Here is a 23,597-nt window from a genome sequence, read left to right on the forward strand (position 1 = left end):
CTTTTGATTCCATCGTTTACAGCAGCGTTTCTACACATGGTCATAAACTTCTTACCACATAGTAAATGTCAGTAGTTGGCACAAGAAATCTCCTGACACGGAGGAGTAGTCATGCCAAGGCACAGTGGTTAAAAATAACTGATTCAATGCTTATTCATGCCTGGATATAAAATCAAACTGGCCTCAATGATACTCAGCAAAAACATTTAGAACACAAATACTTATACTGGTGGTAGAATCTGTCTGTTTACTTCTTTCTAATATTCCAAGACTACAACTCACAAGTTTTATCTGGCCTGTAACTTGAATTTTTAACGTGTAAAAACAGAAAGGAACGATAAAAGTAAATGAGCTAACTAAATATTTTAAATTAAAGCTTGTTCATTCACTTGTTTTGGCTTGTTAGAATGATACAAGCAAAGATTTATGGTGGTTTTTTACTCATTTTCACTAAAACAAAAGGAAAAATTAAAGGTTTTCTCTAATAATGAATACAAGTCAAAAGGCCCCTGTACTACAGTCAGTCTGACACCTCCTTACCATATGTCCAGATGTAAAAGGTCATTATGAACGTCGTCTATCTCACTAAAAAAAAGGAAACAACAAAAGCAGGAAATTCTGTTAATGACTAACATTGACATCATACTCTTCAGTGCTTTGTCACACTGTGGAAATGTGTTGCATCGCACAACAAGTGAAATCCTGACTTTTGAGTGAGAAACATCACAACATGCAGAAGTTACCCAAAGGTCAAGTGTAGTCTCTGTGGTACTCACAACACAAAGTGCTCGTCCCACACTGGGTTGAGAGTTTCAGGTTTGACCTCGGTCACTTGGATACAGCTTGCAGGTAAGACCTCCTTAGTGCTGGAGCGCTTCTCCAGCTTCTCCCTCCTTTTCCTGAAACTGAACTTCCTTTCTTTCTTTTCCTCTGGGTCCCTGGGGCCCTGGCCCACCAGGATCCCCAGCATGCAATAGGGGTCACTGTATCCTGAGCGGTCATAGGGAGGCATGCAAGGGTGGTCACAGTTCATATGAAACTGTTGGCTATCATAGCCAGTAGCTAAATTATATAACCAATGACATACAAATGTCACCGTTTCATTACATATTCTCAAATCGACAAATTGTATTTATTCTATTCAAAGCGTGTAAAAGCAAACTGCATGCAGCATCACTTCACTAACATTTCATAATGTCATGGTCCAACTGTCAACTGCAGCTACTTTACATGGAAAATAATGACGCAAATATATTATATCATATCATATACCTGTATGTACTCTCACAGCTATTCAGAGCATCAAAACATTCTAAACAGCTTTATTTTGATTTAGGAAAAAAAACATATCTGACAAAGGAGGAAACACCTGACCATAAAACTAACTGAGTCTCCTTAAAAATGTTTTTAGGTGCACAGGGATGTAGGAAAAGTTACTTCACACACAGCTCATGGTTTCCATTAGAATTAAATTGGTTTTAAAGCTCACCGTTTGCATCCTTGGCCATCAGATTTTTTGCTTTCAAAACAGAAATTCTCAAGGAGAAACTTGCTCGCTGTAAGGAACGAAACAATATCAAAGCATTTCCATTCATATAGAGTGGATAAACCACTATACAAATCATTAATGAGTGACATGTATTTATGTATGTGTGTATAGAGGTAGATAAGTTAGATCAGCTTTGGAAATCAAAGGGGAAAACAACTTACCGAGAGCATTTATGTTACACGCTCTTTAAAGTTAGGCTTTTGAATTCATATCTTGTAGTTCTGACAAAAACGACTCAAAGGGATCAGTCTGGCCTCACTGAGGCTCTCCAGGCCATGCTTTTACTGAATTACTTCTGCACTGTTTACACTTTGAGGACGCCAAAGGCAATGAACACTACATGCGGTTTTAAAACTGACAACTAAGTGAAGCGTCTGAACCTTTGGATATTTTTTCTGCCAAGTGCTTTGTCAGTTCTTATCAAATGCTTGTGTCATTTGTCATTCAATCATTTTTATACGCTCTTTGAAATATCTCTTAACATTGATAATTGACTTGTAACTAAATTTTAAAAAAAAGTTATTCTTATTTATATTTTGAATTCTGTGTACTTTAGCAAAGCACACATTTATTCTTTTTTGTGGTGACATTTTTCACTTAGTTTGCACAAATGTCACAAGCCCAGCTAACACTTAACCCTCCTGCTGACAACCTAGGAGGTCAGACTTTCAAAATATCCAGCACCCATAGTATTTGACTTTTAAAAAACCAGCACTCAAAGTAGGGTCCAATCGACTTCAAATGAGCTGAAACATGCTCCTTGTAACTTTCTGGGGGATCAGTTTTGATAGAAAGTTTGATAGAGGATAGAACCAGCCTCTGTCTGCCATGTTTAACAATGTACGGTTAAAAAATTGAGTTTCTGGGCATTTAGTATATTATTTTTTTTAAGGATTGCACAATTGGAAAGCCAGCAGTTTATCATGATAATTGGTGTAAAGCTTGGTTTCATTCATCAACTTAGGATGCTGTAACCCATTACCCTTAAGTCTTACAGCCCTGGAACCGTTGGATAGCCCCAAATAGATTACATGGGGGTAGGACGTGGTTCCACGTCAATGCCCATCTCCTAATAAAAGTTATTAGCAAAAACCAGGACTTTAAATACATTGCTTGGCATAGTGCTCAGAAAACTGTACATATTTTTTCTCTCACCATTTACATTTTACCACACATTATTAAGATTTACATCAGGGAGTGGAGTGGTATATGCAGAAATTGTTTAGTTACATCATACAGTGCACATTCTCTCACCTTGGATTCTTGTACTTTTTGAAGAATGATGTCATGCTCTTCCTCACCTATATCAAAAACCTGGGAATAAAGAAAACATATCAAATGCAATAAAGCGTATGCTTCATAGTATAGTATGTTTCCATTTTTAAATCTCTTTTAAAAACACATTTATTTGCTGTGGCTTTTAACACCGTGTGAGTCGATGTCTTGCTATTATTAGAAATGTTTTTTTATATACTGGTATTTTACATTGTTGTGGTCTACAAATAAACTGGATTGGATTGGATAAAAGTGACTCAGTTGGCCAGTTTCGGTTAAAACTGCCCAAAATGCCAAACTTCTGACATCTGACAGTGAGGTGGGCACCTCAAGGAGAATGACGTTACGCTTCTAACAAAGGTGTTACCTTTTGTTTTCATGATATAAAATATCAATGTAATAACACAGCTGAATGAAGCATATTGTGACTCAGCTTTGATGTTGAAACAGTTATAAGCCACAGGCATCTGTTCCGATTTGCACATCCTCCTCACATCAAACAATACTGTGTGAGGCTATAGTCAGTTTTCATGACCAATATTTATTAGAGCTTAAGCATTGCAATCTGCTGTTCTTCAGATGCATCCATGCTCATCAAACAGACAGACTCACACACAGACAGGCAGATACCTTCAGGAGGTAGGCGAAGAGCTCATCATCACTTTTCACATGCTCTGCTGAAGGAACACCGACTCGGTTGACAACTGTGTACACAGCTTCCTCATAAAGTAGATCCAGCTGCATAGAAACAGACTTCCTTTATTAGGTATTCTTATGGCAGCCTTGACGACACAAAATAATGTAGGGAAAAAGAGTTATCATGATGTTGCTATGCTGTGTTCGGATAAAAACGAAGTGTCTTTGTTGGCACACCTCTGTCCTGCTGATGCGGTCTGGAATGAAAGCCTGGTCCATTTGCTCCTGTGGGGGTGGCACTGTGCAGGCTCCTCTTTGGCACTGTGAGAGCACAAAACCAGTTCAGCCCATACACAACCTTCCTTTCAATAAAGCCGTTACTGAGTACAATCTGGAGTGGAAAGAATACAAAGTCATAGCCATTATTGTCATCGCTAAAAAAGAAAGAAAAGTGACCTCTGTTATTTTCTTTCGTCTCCTGTTGAGTGGTGAAAGCAGAACCATTTATTTTACCAAAGGAAGCACAACAGTGCTACAACACGGCAACATTGATCTCGGAGAAAAGATTTTTCAATTTTAGCAATCTATTGTAATGTTTAAACTCTTATATCATGATAAAACTAAATTTATTTATTTTTTTTCAAATTAGACATTGTACAGTATTCGCAAGAACCAAGTGTTGGCAAAACTAAGTAGGCTACATACAGTATTTACATTGTGAATATCTTACTGAAATATTGTTTTAAATGTAGTTCCTTATTTTGGAAAGAAAATGTCATAGTTTTTCCCTCAACTGTTCAAACTTTTGTGCCTTGTGTGGCAAAACCAAACGAGTCAAAGATCTAAAACGAACATATTGGTATGATTGTAAACTTTACGTATGTAGTAAATTGTACTAGCTACGCAAGTCTGAAATTAACAGCCGAGAGAGAGAATGTTTTATTTCGGTGTTGAAGGCATGTTTAAATTGTTGTAATACCAATACTTCAAAGAGTTTATGTTCAGGAGTATGTAGTTGAAGTCATTGCAGACATTGTTAGAGCAAGGATCTAATTTAGGCAATAATGTTCATGTTTTCCATGGATTGAGGATGAGTTGGAGTTTAACATTTGTTTGTGTAGAGCAGTTGGAAAATTAAATCATCAAGCTTTCTCAGCAAACACATAAATAAAGCATCACTGGCAGTGGGAGGGAATGGACACTGCCATGGTGGACAGCTTGTCACAGATGAGCTCGGAGTCTTTGGCGCACCCTGTTTAACCCGGTCCTTCTGTCCACTCAGCAGAAATCACAGTGGTCCTGCACTGAAGACCTTCTTGCTGCACATAATTAAGCTTTACGTGCGAATCGGATAAGTGGAAGCTCCTAGGGGGTGGTTACCTCAGCCTGAGCTGCCCGCGTCATATTCTCCTGTTTCTGCAGGATGGCATTCATGCGCTGAAAGAACTCCCCGCTCTCCCCGGAAACCCTGCCAGAATGACAGAGCAGACAAACAAACAATATGGGGTGGTGGAGTGACCCAATTAACAAAAAGTCACAGGTATTTGTGGAAGCATGCAGACGTCTGTTTCTTGACACTCCGAAGGCAGTTTAGCAAATTCAAGCCATTAAAACACCAACTTGCGTTAAGCAGGGAGAAAACCATGGTGGGGAACCATGGTAATCTACTGTAGTTTGATGAGCAGGATGGTGTGCAAAATGCAAATGCTTTCATCTTTTCTCCAGGTGTCAGTGAATCCCCACACTCTCATTGGTCCCTGTTGTCATGGTGATACAGGCGAGGAAGTGGCTGGCTGAAAACTGTGGGAATCCCCACCAACACTACCCCCACTGAATCCCACGTCCATACCCACATATTCCTCCAAACCAAAGCTCTCGAGGGGTTCCTTTCTCTCCATCTGTCTGGAAATGGAAGCAGGAAGCAGCCAACAGGGATCAGGCATTGTTTTTGCCCCCAGTCCTTACAAAATCAGTCCTCCTGATCACATTATGCACAAAGGCCCACAGAGGCGCTGACACGCTCCTTTATTAGTACCATCATCACAGTGGTGGTGTGGAAGCCCATTCCAGAAACCTCTGACATCCATGCTATGAGAGTTGGTGCGGATTCATCAAACCAGTAAACTGAATACATTTAGTTTAGATTGATCTTTTAAGACTCTTTGTCAACACGGTTACCAATTATCTAAAGAACAAACACAAGGAAGCTCTTTGTATAATGCTGGTACCTTCATCTAAAAGATTGTGTCTCTGTTTCAACTTAGGGTGAATTTTATATGTTTTGTTCTCTTCTTCTGTTCTCATGTGATCTGGTAATCCCCTTCTGTACACAACATTTATTGATGAATAAACAAGACCACCAGTCGTCCACAAATTATAAATGAATGCAAATACACGTCCTGAGAACCACCTCTTGATCTATACCCGTTTGAACATTTACAAAGTTTTAACTACAATTATCATCTACAAGCTCCAAAAAGGAGAACACTTAAAAATTGTTTTATGGTGCTAGTAAGATCATTAGCAAGGGCCGCAAAGTCTGCAGCTAAATTAGTAACTCACAAAAGGTAATATGAAAGATTTACACGATATGCAGGAATATTAGTCATCTAGGATCATTTATCAATTTAAAGGTATTTAATATTGGAAATTTACATACAATTTTTGCTTTTTTTTTTTTTTAAAGTCTGCTTTTATTTTTTGCAACAATTTAGTGTATCCCCAGTGCATGTTTTTAAACTCCAACATGTTCATTTGTTTTATCGTCTCAGTTACAAATATAATGAGAAGGGCCTTTTGACTATTAATTTGCTTTGGGAACACATTTATTCTTAGAATAACTTTTTCTTTCTTAGTAAATGCTGTTGAGTGATTAATGGAAATGTATTTTAGTTAAAATATGAGGACAATAAATTAGGTGATGATTAAGGTTTCAGAAAAATGTGTGTTGGTGGTACTAACCACTCATATTTTCCTTAATGTTGTATGGCTTGATAAGCACTCGATGTTACACAGCAAATGTGCTCCATTAAAAAACTTTGAATAATCAACCTTTCTGATTTAGCAGGTGTGGTTGTTACTTTATGAAAAAAATGGCCCAACTTGGATTTCCCGATGAAGTGATTTACTGTCATTTCATAAGAAGCAATAAACAGAAGATCCAATCTGTGAATGACTTGAAATAAAACCTGTTTAGCTGAGGACTGAGGGATTGGAAGCTTTGTTTTTGGAGATGATCATTTCATTACTCAAACTCTACAAATAAATAGGATTTATTTAATGCTGAGGCTCATGCTGTGAGACGCTCAATTCCATCTGCAATCGTCCAGACAGCTCTTGTAGCCAGAAATCTGTCCCATCGTCTGTTGGTCAGCTTGTACATTTGTTTGGGGAATATGAGATTTCAAATTGTGATTGTGTGTTTCGGGAAGTTTATGTTATATTAATAAGCCTCGACCAAGAAACAAGATAAGCACACCCTGGGTTTCTCTTGGTTACCTGCTGTGCTTATTATGACTCATCCAGACTGCATTTTGAGCAGCATGAATCCAGATATCAACCCTCTACCTCAGTCTGAGCATTCATGTCTGCATTATTGTGCATTCACAGGAAAGTAGCGACGTTGGCAGTGCAGCATACAGTCACTCACTGTATGAAGCAGAGCAGTGTACTTTGGATGCAGACAGTCACTCTAAATAAATATAAAGAATAATAACAACTGGGCAAACTGCATTGACTCAAAGTCAGTATAACCCCTCAGAGACAGTTTAACCTCTCGGAGTCAGTATAACCCTCAGTATAACCATGGTAGTCAGAATGCCCGTTTGAAATCAGTATCAGAGTCAGTATAGCCCTTAATATACCACTTGGAATAAGTATAACATCACAAACCAATAGGTTTGAATGGGTAATATTTTTCATTTTTTTTGTTTAAACTTTCCAAAACACCAAAACATAGCATAGAACTGTCCTGCGCATTCTGCACGCTGGGGTACCCTGGTTGGTACAATCGCACAAGTTAACCACGGAAAATTTACAGACTAATAATAATAATAAAGTACGCAGAAAATAATAGTGAAGATGTTATCTATCCTCAAATACAACTTCACAAATAATCCAAATCATCCATACAGCAGATTACAACAGCAGGAAATAATGATGATCCTCATACCAATGATTTTTAGTTCATGTTTGTTTTACACTCCATTTTCCTTCCAAATCCAAATCCACTATAAAATGACAGTACAAAAGACAAATCTATTGGTCTATTTACAGTAATATTCTTCTTTAATTGAGGCCCAGCACTTGTTTTAATCTATTTTACACCTTTTTTTGGTCATTTTTCAAGTGTGCTGTTTGGTGTATTGGCAATCTATTACACCTGCTGAGCGCTTACCTCGAACATAACCTTGCTTTAGAGCAGGTTTGGTGTTACCATGGCAACTAAATACCATATAAAGTTTGCCACTTGCGTGACACGGAAAAAAATAAAGTTAACACTGGCCTTAAATTACCTCGCTACGAGAAAATCTGGCCCTCAGAAATAAAGTATAGCCTGAATGATGCAGATGCACATAAATATATCTTAAATCGACAAACCCAAAAGGACCTTTTCCTGTCTGCTCTCCCTGACAAACACATGTACAAACACACCCCTGGAATAACAGACTGATTTGATGTTGCTAGGAAACGGGTCATTTTTTTAAAAGTCAATTTATCCTGATGTACTTTCAGAATTAGTTCGAATGTTTCAATTATCTGACGGCGTCCACAGAAAAACATAAACACAAAAGTCATCTTACTCTGTAGACGATGATTTGACATTACTAATTGAGAGTGTGACGTTGACAGCAGCCCCTCACTTTGAACTTCAATGCGTTATGGCAGTGCATACGTAGTAATTAATACAGCAAACATCACAGCTGTCTCCAGCATGAAAATCCCTTGGACGTCTGCATGCATTCTGATAAAATATCATGATTCTTTTCAAATCTGACTTATCACGGTTGTCTTTGTGCAATAACAGATCTCAGCTTAAAATTAAAAAACAAAGGTTTGGACTAAAGTCCTTGCAGTAAGACACACACAAGACTGATCCTTTTATTCTAGTCATGCTTGTGAATGAACTGACCAACATGTAAAGTTAAAAATCTTACGGATGTAGATACATGACCAGGAAAAAGGTTTCTATTCAACAAGAAAATCATGTGTTGTTTAGGCTTTTCATGCTCCCTCCCTAACTTACTTTCCACACAAATAATTATGTCAAATGCTAAAAAGCTTGTGTTTAAATATGTATGTGCAAGGCTGAATTGACAAACTCACTGATGTTTTTGGTAGTATTCCTCTGTATTAATGAAGCTACTCAGCCATAAAACCTAAAAAAGTATCAACATTTACTTTACCTGTTGTAGAGTTTATTATGGAGTGCGCTCAACCTTTGCAGCTAGCAAACTATTGTTCAGCACTTTGAAATGACTTTGTTGTATTTAGCGCTATATAAATAAAGTTGAATTGAATTGAATTGATAAGAAATTAGTAGTTTTTGGTTTTCAATAAAAGGCAACTATTTAAGAAGAGATTCTGGTTTTCACCAAATGTTTTCAAGCTTTTTGACATACTGTGATTTTCTGAACTATTTAAAGTACAAACCTCTTCACCCATTCAAGCTATACCTGGTTACTAGGAGCAGATTTTGGGTCTCAAAGCTAGACTTTAGGGCTTCGATCACCTTGAGGAACAGATCTGCCCGAATGAGGGAAAAAGTCCTAACACTCTTGAGGCAACTATCCACACGTTGGCTCTGTGCTCATGGAGAAACATTGCTATTATTGACTATTAATAAAGTCTACTATTGATGATTCATCTGTGGTGTTGTTTAGGGTCATTCTGATTGAGTGTGAAGATGTTCATTATTAAAAATATAAGCAGTCAAGCATATTAAAGAGCATCAAGCTCAAGACTAGAAACATAATGAAGACAAGTTTGGTATAGAAAGTCCTGGTGAAGAGCAGTGAAGGAAGCAAACAATAATACTATGTAGTCAATGTGCAATCTGAGAGTTGTGTTGTATTCTGGTTCAGCGTTGCCATATCCACAAATCTAATAAAAATGTAGCTGAATGCAGCATTTGCTTCAGAGAATAATAGGGAAGGCTTTACGTTGCTGCCTGATTAGGCTCGGCTTTGACAGCTCCCGTTTTGACGCGGGTCAACAAGTATAACCAACACCAGCCTTCAATTACCCTGTCTGATTTACAAATCCTAAATTAAGGTGCACACAGGTCAGGGGCAGTCTTAATGGATAACTGAGATCTATGGCCTGTCCATAATGATGAGTGCCCTGGATCTGTACAGCTCCAGAGGATTGCCATGAGAAAGGATACACGGTGACAGTTTAATCCACGCTTCATTGAAAAGCCAAATCATTTTACAATCAAACAAATTTAAATTAATGAATGTCCATAAGATTTATTCAAGGATTGTAGTGCCAGAAATGAAAATACAAGTATATAATGCCACATTTGTTGTTGAAGTTATCGTCCATGTTAAAAATAGACATGAGCATCATCACATCACAAAGTTCACATTGCGTGGCAGCCTGTGTTTAGGTTGCTATAGAAACCCCCAGTTCATACTATTATTTAGAGCTTCAGATGAAGCTTCAAAAACAAGACTGTAAAATAGACAGACAAATGACTTTTGCTTAAATTAGATTTCCTTGTACAACTGCAGCAGTGGCGGAAATACACGTTTATACAAAGAGTGGCAACAAGGTGCATGGGATCCATCCATAATTCCCAAATTAAAAAAACATATGGACCAACTATGATATGGTTTTCTTACCTTATACGGTCAAAACCAACTAAGTATCTTTAGGCAATTAATTACAGATGTTACCAAGACAAGCTGACATCTCATTTCCACCAGCAACTCCAAGAAACACATCTGTGCATACAAAAGATGCATTACCAAAACATGCTTTATGACATAGCGACAAGACTGTGCTCTAAAAGCAGATGTGTGCTGTGGCACAGCATTACAGTCATGCTAATGGAGACACTTGGCCGTCAGACTCATGGGATGTAAAACTGCTACAAGAGACCCTCATCAACGTTCCCCGTGGAGCCTGCCTGTGCATGTAATAGTGCGTTTAATGTGTCCTTAGAGGAAAGGCAGCCTGTGAATGGTAAGTCACAACTCTGGAAAAAGATGCCAAGCAATTAAAACAGTGTGTTGACAAGATAGCATGACCTGTGACCTCCGCAGGACAGCCCAGGGAAAACAAATGACTTATGGACAAGAATAATTGCTTATATGCCTGGGCTGCTTTATTTCAAAGTGCTGTCATTATGAATTTGAGCAACCCTGACTGCACTTCAATTTCCTAAAGGGGCTTCTCATTATCCAAAGTGTCACTTGTCCTAAGGAAAAAAAAAGAAGAAAAGGAAATAATATAGAAAATATACAGATTTTTTAGATCTAAGAAGTACCACCAGGTAACAAAGAAGAAGAAGAATTTATGTTTAAATGTGGAAACCACATATGCCTAACATCAGTTTGAATCCAAACACAGCTGCATCACATGAAGTGGAGTGTGGCCGACGTGTGTACACCTGTGACTAACCTGCGAGGTAAAGGGTCAGGACAGTGTGGGAGGGGGCTGCTGGCTGTGGGGGGCGGCTCCCTCCGGCTTCTCAGCGACTGGCTCCTCTGCACCTGCCTCAGCACGCTGCTCTTTAGGTCCAGCAGTGTTGTCATGATGTCTCACTGGCAGAAAGGAAGACAAAGGGCAAACATCAATAAGCTATAGTACCTCTCCATCCCAAGTCTAGAGAGACAGCGTCAGCCTGAGGGGAGAAGTCACAAACTCCACTTTTTTACACCAAGCACTTTAGCTCTACAGTCTACACCACATTGATGGACAGAGCCAGTGCAGGTTGTTTCTGTAATCTAAAAAAGAAATTGTATGCAAGCATTACTTTCAATCAAACATCAGCTAATTCCTCATTGTAATATAATATGAAAGATTGCCAAATTTGGAGACGAGTGTCTGAAACAAGGTTTAGGTGGAATCAAAACATGTAATCAGTTTTAAGCACCACTGGACCATAGGAAACATGTAAAAGTGCACACTCTAGTGCGGCGTGTTTGAAGCTCAGTCATCACGGATTTGCTCAATTGTAGCCACAGGCAATTACGCAATTGTTAGGGGCGTCACTTTAACACATTAATTGTGATTAATTAATCACAAGAAAAATTAACACACTGAAAGAATATATTACTTCTTTTTAACAGAGCGGAACCTTTCTCCATTGCATGCGCTCCCGGTATACCCATAAATACTGATGCACCGGCTACAACAGTAGAAGCTGAGGAGTCTGAGGAGTCTTTGAGCATGTTCATTTTAGTTACAAAAACATACCTGATGGAAAACTAAAACCCAGTTGTGTGCAAACTGTGCAAGAAAGAGTTTGTGGATCAGGGCAATCCAGCCTTCCAGTGGAGCTCTCCCACCTCAATGCCAACTATGTAGCAGCTAGCATGGACAACGGTCCTTCTATTCTTCTATTTGGACACTACATTAGTCCGAGTGGCCAGTCCACACTGGACAAGATGACAGGGTTCAGAGCCAAAATGAATAAGTCCATGAGTGACAAATGAACAAAGTCAGTGGATAAATGATTGTAGTGGACAGTTGACTTCTCTCTGTGGTAGAGGATATGGGACTACTACTACTAGACTTGATGTGATTACAGTACTTTATTTTGAGATGAACAATGTTATGTTTGATGTGCTAATTTACAGCACTGTGATTTATGGCTCTGTTTTATTTATTATATATTATCTGAAGGAGAGAAACACGTTTGGTGTTCTTACTGTTTATGATGTGCTAGCTTATAGCACAATATAAGGACCTGATATTTTATTTCATTTGTATTTTCTATTATTTGTAGATTGACTAAAGTACACATCAATATTTCCCCTGGTGGTCTAAACTAAAGGTGTCAGCAGCCCTTGGGTCTCGTCTCACATACAGTGGAATGTAAATGGTTTAAGTCTGTTAAAAACAATAAATGGCTTAATAAAGCCACTTTGTTATACATCAATGTTTTGATCTGCCACATGAATGTAATTTAAATGAAAATACCTCAAGTTGATGGCGTTTCTCAGCAATTTTTAGGTGAGATTAAAAAAGAGATTCATTAGATTAGATAATCACAGAGCATAATTAATTAATTGCACAATGTTCCTAATCTATTGACAGCACTAACTCTCACAAGCCTTTTATAGCTTCACTGCATCCTCATCATCATCATCATCATCATCATCTTATAACCAAAATGAGTTCAAAACACACAAAATATAATGAAGGACTGGAATGGAATAGCATAAGGTTTCAGTGTGCAAATAGAGTACCAGTAGTTTGCCAGCGATTAAACAGCAAGGGACAGTCTGTCTATGAGTAAAATAATGAATATATATCTAACATTTGCACCATTGAGCCCCCTCAAAAAGTGAAAAAAATAGATCTCCACAATCTGGATCTTCTTTTTGTAACTTCAGTTGAAAATTAAGTACAAAAATAAAAAAAAAAATCAAATGTGTTTCTCAGAGATGGTAGGCTGACATGCTTTGCTCTGAGGCACATCAACAGCAGGTATCACGGTTACAAAATGCCACACAAAGACACCCATCTTCTTAGCAGCTGTTCATTATTTGGATTGACAGGCCCGGAGGTAACAAATACTGCACTACATTTTTAGCAACAATAACAAAGAAAGAATGCGTTATAAAGTACCTCACGTTAACCTTTGATAAACTTCACTGAACTTAAGCAGGACTTTTTATGCTCTGTTCTAGCAGTATTTTCCTTCAGTAACATCAATAATTCAGCATGGTTTAATGTGCATTTTAGGTCAGAGGTTGGAAACCATTAGCAGGAGTCATTTAAGCTCCACCCACTAAAAACAAAGGAGGCTGAGAGCCACAAATCAATTACTATTAATTAAATAATAACACCAAATTCATAATAAAACACACAGAGCACATGCCAGGAGAAGCAGTGAGTAAAATTGGTAACGCAAGTAGGGAATTGTGAAAGATATCCAATATAGGTAGGATTTATGTGTCAGGGTTGTATTAGAGCAAAGGAAATCATTTCCCAGAGCCCTAGGGGTCCCCAAAACCCAGTATGAGGAAGACTGCTCTAAAAACATGTTGCTGCCATGGGGGAGAGAACAGCTTCAGTAACATCTCCGTCACATTGAAGGAATGTGTCAGTGTGAGATGTAGAAGTAATGTTACTGATCATATGGGGTCTCAAATAAAGCATGGTATAAATGTGCTTTTATATGAGTACAGGTTCGTTACCATTCTAACCTTCACAGGAAAATATGTGCTTAGTCATTATGTTAAACTACAACTTTTCCAAACACTTTAACAGCAAGATTGTGTGCGCTTTTATTTCACATTAGTCTGGTCGTCAGTCTAGGGATGCTCATGGTTAACCGTTTAACCGATGACAAAAACTTAGAAACGATTACTACTATCAATTATTTTATTTATATTAGGTAGCCTGCTTATGCCAATCAACTCATGGGGGCGTGTCAACATGCGTAACATGTACAGAAATGTGCAACAGGAGGTCCCTTTGCAGCAATGAAGTGAGCAAAACAGAGCTCTGTATGGAACAATTTCACCCAAAAAGAGGAAGAGGTATTTTGCAAAATATGTGGTGTAGCCAGGGACGCTTTTTGCTATAGGCTACCAGGGCACGATCTATGTGGGGGAGCAGAAGAATCCCCCCCAAAAAAAAGCTCCAGCTCTCTAAGCTACCGCTCACTTCCACAATAAGTTAGTGCAGTGGGCGCTCCTATTATCACATCAACTTGCTGCATACAGTCATACAGGTTGTTGTGTGTGCAACTCAGTGGGCAACAAGCGCACATACACAGACCAAAATGTGTGTCTGAACCTGGCCCGACCTGTCTGGTTCCGTCGGGCTCCTGTCAGGCATAATATCTATTCTGTGAGAGAGTTTCAGACAAAAAAACAAGGAGGAGTGAGGGATAGACTGACATCTGGATGATGGATCCATATTTTGTTTCCACTTTCAGAATCCCAGCTGACAGTAGCTGAAGCAGATAGGCGAGTCTTATGGTTCACAGACTGTGCACTAGGCTGACTTGTTGGATTTTCTTGAAAAAAAAAAACAGTAAAATTGATAAATAGAGAGAAATCCTCTTCTTGCTTGATGTTGCTCATCAGCGCTGCAGGACAGGTGTGTGTCCGTTCAGCAGCCATACAGAATTTTTATTTTTATTTTGTCACTGTAATTTTGATGTCTGTGACTGTCACTATCTGACAGTTTTGTGACTGCAGGCCTTGTGCTTGCAGGATTGCAGTATTATTAAAGTGTCTTATTCTACTTGCCCAAAACATATTGCAGTGGAATTATGCCCTAGAACTAGAAAAGCTGTAACTGTGTAATTGTTATTCATGCTTGATTGCGTATAATATGTCAAAGAGCAGGGCCTCGCATCGCGCCCACACACACATACACACCCCCAACCACCACATTTAAATTTGAAAGGTATAGTGGACAATCTTTTTTTGGCTTGTAATTCCGGATGGATCATCAAGACTATTGGTCCTCCTAGTTGTCCATTATTATGGTGATATGCTTACGTAAGGACGTTGTACGTGCTCGTGCCCGTTGCGCACCGGGTCTTTTGAAAATCGATTTTCACTTACCAGTGGCAAGTCTGTCATAGGGGGTAAGGTGCAAATGTTCTTTTGGAAGGTACACTTGGATCAGCAATGCCGGTTCCAACTTGTAAACAGAGCTGTGCACAAGGAAAACTGGGCTTGTGCATGTGCTCTCGCGCACGTAGGCATTCCCTCTTGGAAGCAGGTAGTGTGTTGCATGTGCAGAGGGCATTTCTTTTCTAAACTTCTGGAAAATCGTCCACTATACCTTTAATGGTAACGGTTGTTAATCGGTTAATGACTGCCGATTCTAGGAAATAAATAAAGATGAGCCAAAGTTAGTCAGCTGATTGATTCACATAATCGTCATTGAATTGGCCTTGGACAATGAAGGGACTTTAGTGTGTCAGTGTGTGCACACATCCGTGAAAGGGGACAAACCTCTGAGGGTAAAACCAAAATGACACAACTGGGCAAGCACACAACAGAAAATCCAAGAGAGAGAGGATGTGATTGATGGAAAAGCAGGTTCAGATGACAAGAACCCAGACTGAGACTATCAGACGCTTTTCACAATAACTGACAGCCAATGTCTGCACATCGAGGTGGAAAAAGAGCTTTAGGAGCCTGACATGGTTTTTTTTTTTAACCAGCAGAAGGTACAGTCATGATCTCAAAAGTGTGAGTGGGGACAATTAGCTTTTTGGGTTTGTAAAAAAAGGGTTAAAGCCCATTTTCCATGTCATGTCACTGTATTTTTCTGTTGCTCTCTCTTTCAACGGCACTACAGAAATCAGCTTGTTTTGAAAAACATTGCTTATGCCAGATGGATCAAGAAATGACACAATATTTGCCCACGTTGTCTTTTAGTGCTTAGAAGAGCAGCATGCGGTCAGCTTCTGAGCTTTGGAAAAGCCATAAAATGAGGGTATGAGTTTCATCGTTGGTGAGCCAATGGAGAGTGAGCGATCGATCCAAGAGCTGACATCAGTTATCCACTTGAAGTGTCTGCACTTTAGTGTGTTAAACTGAATTGCCGATACCTCTTCACTGTCAGAAGGTTTCAAGTCTCACTTCTAAGGTGCCATAAAAGGAATCTGTTGGAATGTTGGTTTTCCTCCACAGAAGGCAAAAATCTGAAAATCTGATACATCAAAATTACAAAATCATCCTGGGATCCTATTAGCTTTGAATACTGAGACCGACTTGCTTTCCTCCTAATCTCTGACACAGATACATCTGCATTGCTGTAAAAAAAACCCTAAGCCATTATGCCTGGCTTTGAATAATTCATGTGCTAGAATTTTAAAATCTTCAAAAAGCAATAGCAAATGCACCCACAAGACTAAACTAATAACTAAGGGTAACTAGGCAGGGTAGGGAAGGTCATGACTTGTCCACATCCAGATCATCACCACTGATGAGCTGTTGAGCAAGGCCCTTAACCCCTAAATACTCCCTCAGTGCTGCTCTGTCTGTCCTCTCCCCGTTCCTCAAAGATGGTTTAAAAGCAGAATATTTTAATGTGTATCCTCAAGATGTTAGGAAATTGTGGAATTTAACCAAACTTAGAATATTTGTTCCAAAGTACAGAAAACTTGACATATACTTATCCTGTCCTGAAAAACGTTTCTCTTTACTTTATTTCTCTTTATTTCTGAAATCAACTATTGACGTTTTTATGGTTAAACAAAAAACAAAACTGTCACCAAAACTATATCAAGATATTATATCTAAATAAACTAATAAAAACCAAACTATAATTTTGTCACATGGGACGGAATCCAATCAAAACTTGTGACGCATTCATCACATCAAATCTGTCTGTGTATATTTACCAACATTAATATCATCCCATATCAGGTTGATCAACAGTAATTTAATCTTTGAAAAATGCGTTAACTCTTATCCTGTATGTTGTAGTCTACTATATATGAAACAGATTTAGACTAAAATCTTAATTTGACTTGAAGGTAGGGTCGGCAATTTCTTCCAGATACACTTTTTAAGTTTTAGGTTGAAATTGTCTTGATGTCCTGACAGAAATTAAGATTTAATGTGCTCTGAAAAAGGAACTAAGAAAATCCGTATTCTGTAGCAGCTGTAAAAACTTTGAAAAATTATTAACCAATCCCTGTCTCCTTGCTCGTTCTCGACCCACACTCAAATCGCGTCACCGGAGACAAAGATAAAATAATTTTTAGCCACGTTTTTATACATATAGAATGATAAAGTTTAGTGTTTACTTACCGCTGAATGAGACATGAAACATCGTAGTTTCTACACAATACAAGCGATGAGCTGTGTTTGATGGACTGTCTGACAGCTGTCGCTCACAGGCCCCGCCCCTGGAGCGCCGTCTTTTTTACAGTGTATGGTGTGGAGGAGTAGAAGATAAAATTGGCGATTTTTCTGCTTGAAAGGTAATTACTGCCGTGTGATTTACATTATGTTTGATTTGTAATTGTTAAACTAGAACTCTGTAGTGCATGTGTTTGTTCATGTGCGCGCAGCAGCCTCCATTTGGGCTGCTGTAAGTGACACTGTGTTGTTGCTGCTGCTGCTAGAATGATGTGTGCACATAAAGAAAGAGAAGCGCTGCAGTAAAATGCTTTTAACAGTGCATGTTATATTACTGTGATGTTGCTAAGGTTAGCTTGTTAGCTCCTCTGAGGGAGGGACTTTGGAAAGTTTGGAGGCAGGGCAAGAGAGCAGCGGGGAAGGAGGGGAAAAGAGGGATCTGAGAGTTGTGGACGGCAGCTTTAAACCAGAATACAACTGAAATAGTCCTGATGACTAAATTTTGACTGAAATTGTGTTTTAGTCAAAAGTCTGTGACTAAATCCAAAACAAAAATGTATGTCAAAATGAACACTGATAGTCAATGTAAGTCAGTGGAGAGATAGAGTGCTCAAGTTTGACGGTTCAACTATTACATACAGTATATCAGGAAAACACTTACCTCAGAGTGATATAATAATGTATATCGCCTTGATACACTGTCAGCTCCTTTGTTTTAGTTTGCGCTACATCCTTTAACACCCGAGACCATACAGGCAATACAGAAACTTGTTAATTACTTGGAGTGACACCTGTGGTTCCTGAAGACGCATGTGCTACCTCAGTTATTGAAGTTTTTGCCCATCTCCTCAGATTAAGAGTCCTAACCTTAACTGGCCAACATACTTACAGCTACGCAATAAAACACATCTCTGCATCCACCCCCAACCCCCCTTACACCACCTTCATGCTGGTGCTCAGCCTTCTCACCACAATCACATGCATTACTCCATTGCACACTTCTTTGGTCTTCATCATAGATCCCTCCATAAGCTCCTGCTTCAAACAAAACCCCTTCTTTTCAACATTTCACAGTTTTTCAGGAACTACACTCGCACCCTATCAAACACCACAAATTAAAAATCCTTCTTTTTGCATTTCAGGTCATCCACAACCTAGCCCCTCCCTAGCTGTCTGATCACGGCCATATTGCCACCTTCACTCACTCCCTCACATCGTCTTCCTCAACCCATCTCTGGAATTCAATTCAATCTCACGTAGTCTTGTTCTAATTACCTATGTTAAGGAGGTTATTAATGTATTTAATTATCTGTCTGTGAGCTCAAAAACTAATAGATGGATTGTGAAAACATTTTAAGCAAATATCCCAAGTTGGATAAAGAACAAGTGATTAGATTTTGGAAATTAGTACAGTGATTCTGCATCAATTTGAAAAATTGATAAATTATTTAAAGATTTTACTTTTCGTTTTTAACGCTTTCAACGGACTTGCCCCTCCTTATCTGTCAGACCTCCTGACTGTCCGCAACTGTAATAGAGTGCTCAAGTCCACAAACCAGCTCCTGTTGGAAGTCCCAGGACCCGACGACTACAAACAGTTGCTTGGCCCAGACTCTGGAACAAGCTGCCCCCTGACTTTGGTCTTTTTAAAGCCCGACTTAAAACATATTTATTCAGACTGGCTTTTAGTACTCAGTAATGTGGTGACATTTTATCTATTTTATCGTTCAGTTGATTTCATTTGATTGTTGCACATTTTATTGTTGTGTACGTAATTGTTTTTATTCTAATCTTGTCATACTTTACTGTAAAGCACTTTAGTCACCTTGAGTGTTGTAAAGGACTCTATAAATAAATGTTGATTGATTGAATGATTGATTGAATGCCTAGGTTCAGCTCTTTGAGCTGGTTCTACAACACCTCCTGCTGGTGACTTTGTGCATTACATGCTCTAGCCATACATTTCGTTTCTCTTTCTGTTCAGAGCAAACAATGAGACAGCATGTACTAGAAATTTCTAAAAAGCCTTAGAAAGCGTGAATTATATTGTTTTCCATGATCAGGACCACTGATCCATATAACTGCCATTATCTAAAAAAAGAGTATATTTGGTGCTTGGCAGAAGTTTTGCGTTCTCTTGTTGTTCTTTGTTGCTTTATTTCTGTACAGCAAAGATTCCAAACCAGGGGTACACGTACCCTTAGGGCTACAGGAGCACATTGTAGGGGGTGCATGGAAACATTTATCAATCAAATAAAAATATAATAGGAAAACATTCATAGTTCCTTTTGTGCTATATTTTGGACAAATTTACCACAAACTAACAATAATATTGCCCAATAAATCGCTGTCCTTACATGTAATTTATTGAAACAGAATTAATTGTTTAATGCTTTTGGGATACATCATGAAGATCCAGGAAGGAGTCTCAGAACACTTGCTGATACACAAATAAAACAGCATATAAAATAGTGAAGGGGTACTTGTGAAATGAGGAGGCGGTAAACTTGATATGATAAAAAAAATTAAAAATAAATAAATTAAAAAAAATAAAAAAAACCCTAAGGGCGTTAGTACACAGAGCCAAAAAGGTTGGGAACCACTGCTGTCCAGTATTTGAGTGTTTGAAAGGCACTTCTGAATAAAATGTAATAATATCATTATTACATTTATACCAGGGGCAGTTAGTTTTTAGTAGTTTTAAAATATGCCTAAACACCAGTGATCTTCAATTTCTAGGCTGTTCCAGGCTGTGGTCTTGCCTATTTATGTGTTTTGTATTTGATCTTGTGCGTTTGTTCGGTGCTTCATGGTCTATCAAATGACTTTACCTCGACCCTGTTACTCTTACTGAGATATTGAGGTGAAAGAGAAAAGCTATTTTTCTATTCCTTGTTCACAGGTACTTGCTCAGGCATCACATGTGATTCACCAAACGCAGTCGTGTACCGGTGAGCCTGCTGACAGCGAACAGACGCTACGGAGCAGCTTTCTCCCAGGTGAACTCATTTCAATTGCAGGAGTGGATCTCCCCCAGCTGGATTTCACTCTGTATCAGCCGTCAATCCCTAGTGACAAAATGAGTCGATGTGTGCGGCGGTGGGTTCGCAGGGCCGAGTTGGCTGCCAAGGTAACACTGTCAAAGCCAAATAAATGGCATTCTCGCTATACTGGTGTTGAAGTCGTGCCAGGGAATCACTTGCTCACCAGTGTCTCGCTCCTGTGAGAGACCAGAGAGCCCTGTAGCCAAAGGCGTCTTGCTGATAGGGATGAAGTATCTCTATGGTAACAGCAGAGGAGAAGCAGCTGGTAAACAGGTGAAAAAAAAATAAAAAATCTACAAAGGCCATTTAAAATCCTCTTGGTGGTATATGGGTTCAACTTCGTAGCCACGTAGCCATCGCTCCAACAGTTGGTTTTTTCTTCTTTTGATGGCTTCCAGTTTATTCCAGTGAATAACATTTTGATGGAAACACCTGAGGAATTCTCAGTTTCTTGTTTTAAATCAATCAATTGTTTAGCTATTGATTAAGTGATTCACAATCCATCACATGAATGCACATTAGATGATCGGTCTAAAGCTGAATAATAAAACGTTGTTATTATTGTGTCCATGCAATGTCTTTGGGAGTCTTCGATATTCACTTAAAGCCCTTAAACACATTAAATACACCATAAAAAGTGGGCATCGCCATTTTGGAGATTTCAGCCAATCAGCATTTGCATATCATGTTCTCGGCACGACAATTTTTCTCCGACATATTTCCTGTCCAGTGTTTCTCAAGGATTACTTCAATTTGAAGTTGTAGTCACATGTTATCCAGTTCCTTGGACATTTTGGTGTTATTTCTTAAGAAGACCAGGGAAAGAACAGTGGATGGATTTTGACATTGCACTTATCAGGAAATGAGAAAGTGGACTCGCAGCATTGGATGCCCATATCGGCCATTACTAGAGATCCACCTATGCCTTCCAGCTTAACAAAAAAGAGACTTTAATGTGGGTAAGTCTAGTCCAATCGGAGGCTTTTAACCTCATAAAAACAATTGGAGTAACGTAAATGATGCACTTCCACAGAAACACACATTTTCTTTTCTCTGCCAATGCAAGCCACTTCAAAAAAAAAAAAAAAAAAAAAAAAAAGTGCTAACAAGGTTTCTCACAACAAATACAGTCAAAAGCTCATCATTAATACATTAATCATAATTTCTGAAGACACTCTCTGGAAGGTTTTTATTTTATTTTACAAAGTTAATTTTTGAGAAGTCAGTGGATTCACGTGAAAGTGAAAGAACAGAAGAATTAGAACTATTAAGGGATAAAAAAGCACAAGCAGTTCCAACTGTCACTAAGACCAAGCTGAGATGTCATGGTGTGTTTATGTGTGCAGCTGTAAGTGAGAAATATAGATTTTTTCTTTTTTTTTTTTTCTTTCTTTCTAAGCTTCACCAGAAGCAGAAGATTGATTCACTCAAAGTGAGGAGCTCAGTCAAGACTACATATCAGCGATACTAAAAGCGTTACATTTCAACAATTGAGTCCAACCCTGAAGACAACAACAAAGACAACAACAACAAAAAAAACACACTGCTACAAAACTTTATCAAAGGGTGCATTAAAGCAGTTTGAAACAAAGGTCTCCAACTCGTTTTTTTTTTTTCCATTTTACTGCATGTGTGTATTTAAAGTAGCACTTTAATATACAAACATTTTAAAATAAACCACGATGTTGACTAACAATGTTGAATTAGGCGAGTCATATTATTTCAAGCACTTGCCCACAATAAAAGCCAATAATATGCAATATCCAACTGAGATCTATTTAGAGAGTATCCGCATGGTTTTTCAACCTCCAGACATTTACCTCCTGATCAGACATAGAACCTTTGTAATGCACAGAACAGGAGCTTTTTAATCATCAAGTAAAAACAAACTGCAAGCATTTCTTTTAAAAAAAAGAGAGAGAGAAAAAAAAAATACATCTATACATTTTTTTTTTTTTTTTTAAATACATATTTATTTATTTATTTATTTATTTATTTATTTATTTATTACACCCAGGGAAGTTGATCATCCACCTTATATGAAACCAATTACAAGATGAAATCAGACCGATCAACAGGTGCTGAAATAAGCATCCTGTGTCTGTGTGATGCTGGCTCGGTGAGTCAGTGAAGCTGACACAGGCTCCGATAGCACAGGTTCACTCATCATCAGGTAGTGACCGCTGAGAAATGACAAAAGATCGCACTCACCCGCTTCTCCTGACAGTTTCCCAGTGTGAAGTGTGCTTTTTCTGCGGCGTGTCAGAGTTCCTGTGACCCAGTGCTGATGCTGATGGAAGGAGCAGGATGAAGCTTCTCTCTCTCAGATCAGATCAGATCAGATCAGATCAGGCTGCAGTCAGCTTGTGTGATGGCAAGCTTAGCTGTATTTTTCTCCTGTTACAGTCAAAAGACAAATGCTCATTTTATTCTTCCAAATGCTTCTCTCAGATCACGCTCCGCCGATGCTCTTCCAAATATGGCCACAGGAAGTGCACGAGCGCTGCTGTCGGAATTATTGGCGCTACTGGCTGTATGAAAGAGCAGGTCTAAAACTAAATAAATACATAATAAATGTATTTATTCAGTTTTGTTGTTTTTGTTGTATTTTTATGGGCTTGCATTTAATGGCATAAATGTTTAAAATTGACAATTAAGATAATCTTTTCTAATACTGACTTGTGGAATACTTTGAATCAAACTACATTTTTTTTTTTTGCTAATATTGTGCACACTTGTGATTTGAGACTTTAGGTTAATTTTACAAACATGACACACACACGCACATGCACATGCACACGCACACACACGCACACACACACAAACACACACACATACACACACACACACGCACACACACACACACACACACACACACACACACACACACACACACACGCACACACACACACACACACACACACACACACACACACACACACACACACACACACACAGTATAATACATGTTTTATACATAAACATGGCATGTCACGCCATTCCTCAATAATATTGTTTAAGAATACTATACGCTGATCATTTTTTTTTTTTTTTTTTTTTTTTTTAAACATTAACATATTC

At 38.5% G+C, this 23,597-nt stretch overlaps 1 protein-coding gene across 2 annotated transcripts in view; it reads right to left on the reverse strand.

The window, feature by feature from the left end:
• The window catches only part of baiap3 (BAI1 associated protein 3), a 42,145-nt gene extending 19,176 nt beyond the window's left edge, over positions 1–22,969 (reverse strand). For both annotated transcript variants that reach the window (XM_028455906.1, XM_028455907.1), the window contains exons 1-9: positions 22,728–22,969; positions 11,087–11,229; positions 4,841–4,928; positions 3,698–3,781; positions 3,455–3,562; positions 2,804–2,863; positions 1,490–1,556; positions 777–990; positions 541–585 (exon numbers count right to left, since the gene is read on the reverse strand). In XM_028455906.1, coding sequence (XP_028311707.1) covers positions 541–585; positions 777–990; positions 1,490–1,556; positions 2,804–2,863; positions 3,455–3,562; positions 3,698–3,781; positions 4,841–4,928; positions 11,087–11,220 — 800 coding nt within the window. In that variant the 5' untranslated portion in view covers positions 11,221–11,229; positions 22,728–22,969. The remainder of the gene's footprint in view (positions 1–540; positions 586–776; positions 991–1,489; positions 1,557–2,803; positions 2,864–3,454; positions 3,563–3,697; positions 3,782–4,840; positions 4,929–11,086; positions 11,230–22,727) is intronic.
• Between the last annotated feature and the right edge of the window lie 628 nt (positions 22,970–23,597).

This window comes from Gouania willdenowi, chromosome 8, assembly GCF_900634775.1.
Source record: "Gouania willdenowi chromosome 8, fGouWil2.1, whole genome shotgun sequence".
Lineage (NCBI taxonomy): Eukaryota > Metazoa > Chordata > Actinopteri > Blenniiformes > Gobiesocidae > Gouania > Gouania willdenowi.